The 1,944-nt window shown below is 37.9% G+C and overlaps 1 protein-coding gene across 1 annotated transcript; it reads left to right on the top strand.

The window, feature by feature from the left end:
• Positions 1-300: 300 nt before the first annotated feature.
• Positions 301-1,680, top strand: zgc:86839 (Cyclin-dependent kinases regulatory subunit 2-like). Its single transcript, XM_030769410.1, has 3 exons — positions 301-434; positions 1,016-1,143; positions 1,243-1,680. Exons 1-3 carry the CDS (start codon positions 376-378, stop codon positions 1,284-1,286), a joined length of 231 nt encoding a protein of 76 aa, XP_030625270.1. The 5' UTR covers positions 301-375; the 3' UTR covers positions 1,287-1,680.
• Positions 1,681-1,944: the final 264 nt, after the last annotated feature.

Below are 1,944 nucleotides of genomic sequence, written 5' to 3'. Positions count from 1 at the left end.
AATCAATATATTTCAATGGTTTTCGATAAAGAAATAACTACAAAAGCATAGATTACATGGAAATACTTTACACTGCGTATGACCGTAATGATGACGCGATACTGTAAAATTGGCGCGGATTCGGACATTGAACCAAAGAGACGTTCGTAATTACCAGGGAAACTGTCACTCCCCCAATGTCGCAAGCGCATTCCTTGCTTCTTTCACATGACCGCTTCTATCCAATCAGACGTTTACAACCCTCGTTCAATAGCGGGTTCAAATTGAGTCGGTTAGAAGAGCTCGCGGGAGTGAAAGAAAAAAAGTTCTATTTCTCTGCTACGGTCCATTAAAACTGATTTACAGATTCTAAGAACGAACTATTTGAATTGAAAAATGGCGAATAAACAAATCTACTACTCAGACAAATACAACGACGAGCACTACGAATACAGGTAATGAAAAATGCACAAGTTTGGAACTGTGCAAATAGCTAGCATAGCCACCCCTTTGAGATGACCGTTTGCTATCTAACCTGTGCTACATACGTCTCTTAGTTGAATTAGTTATTATCGTTAATGTAATCGATATTACAACATACTTAGTTCATATTAATTCAGATATTTATTTAGAAGCTCAGATTCACCAGTAATGACAAACAGCGTCGTGACAGCAGCGAGCAGGGTGGTTAAGTAGCTCAGCAGCTAACATTAACCTACTTTGTCATGTGGCATCCTGTTAATAGTGTATAGCTTGCTGCCTTGGCTATAAGTTCAATCGATGGCAGTATGGTAAGCGAGCCTACAAGTAGTCAGTTAATAGTTGGCTGCTTTTGCGTTATTAACTCTATGTCGTTGATGAAAAACTGTTGTCAAGCGTAAAACTGGCCTCGAGAGTGGGTCAAATTTGGCTGTCAACTGTTTCACTTTTGATAATTGCCAGCTGAACTCGGTATGTGGAAACTCTTATATAAGTGAAGTGGTTATAGAATGTATTTTACGTCTTTTAAGTCGTTCCTGTCTGTGACATGCAACAGGCACGTCGTGTTACCTCGGGAACTGGCAAAACAAGTTCCCAAATCCCACCTGATGTCCGAGGACGAATGGAGACGACTAGGAGTTCAGCAGTCACTTGGATGGGTGCATTACATGATCCACGAACCTGGTTTGTACTTTTAAGAACAATTTTCCGTAATATTATGTTTGTTTGTTTGAGAAAGAGAGAGCGCAATTCTTAACTTTGCCTCTATCTTCTGTGTTTCAGAACCTCACATTCTCTTGTTTAGAAGACCTCTTCCAAAGCAATGATTTAGTTGGTCATCTGATCTTCTGGAACATAACCTGTGTATTATTCTGGTATTCAGTGAATACTTGCAACTTTACCAATTATTGCCTCCTGCGCACGTGCTGTGTTTATGTCAGCAACTATGCTCAGTTTGATTTCCAAGCAATGAGTGAATGTTTTGTCAAAGTGGCACAGATTTAAATAGTGGCTGTTGACATGAACAAAAAAGAACTACATGACCAAAGTGCCTATTATGACTTTTGATCAGTATGTTTGAAATAAAGGTCTTTGTTGCATTGGCAGTGCTCATCATGACCAATTTATGACCAAATTAAAATAAAGCATGATAACTTTAATAGCCTGATTTGTCTTAAGAAGATCAAGATCCACTTTTCTGCCTTTAATAGTTTCATGTATATTTTAAAGCATAAACACTTCTTTAATCATGTGACAAGTTTTCTTTGAATATATTGTATGTTGTCATTGTGTAGTCCATGCCTTGGATTTTGTTTCTCTACCCAGAATAAATGAGAAGATAATCTCATAGGCTACTGCAGAGGGTTGAATTCTATCTTAATTAAGGTTGAGTTGCATTTGTCTGTATACTGTGTAGTCACAAACATAATGAATTCAGATGAGCTTCAAAGGGAATTAATGGAATGTCAACTAACAGCTAAAATG

This window comes from Chanos chanos, chromosome 3, assembly GCF_902362185.1.
Source record: "Chanos chanos chromosome 3, fChaCha1.1, whole genome shotgun sequence".
NCBI classification, from domain to species: domain Eukaryota; kingdom Metazoa; phylum Chordata; class Actinopteri; order Gonorynchiformes; family Chanidae; genus Chanos; species Chanos chanos.
The sequence above is the reverse complement of the archived record's forward strand: the minus strand, read 5'-3'. Positions and strand labels throughout refer to the sequence as shown.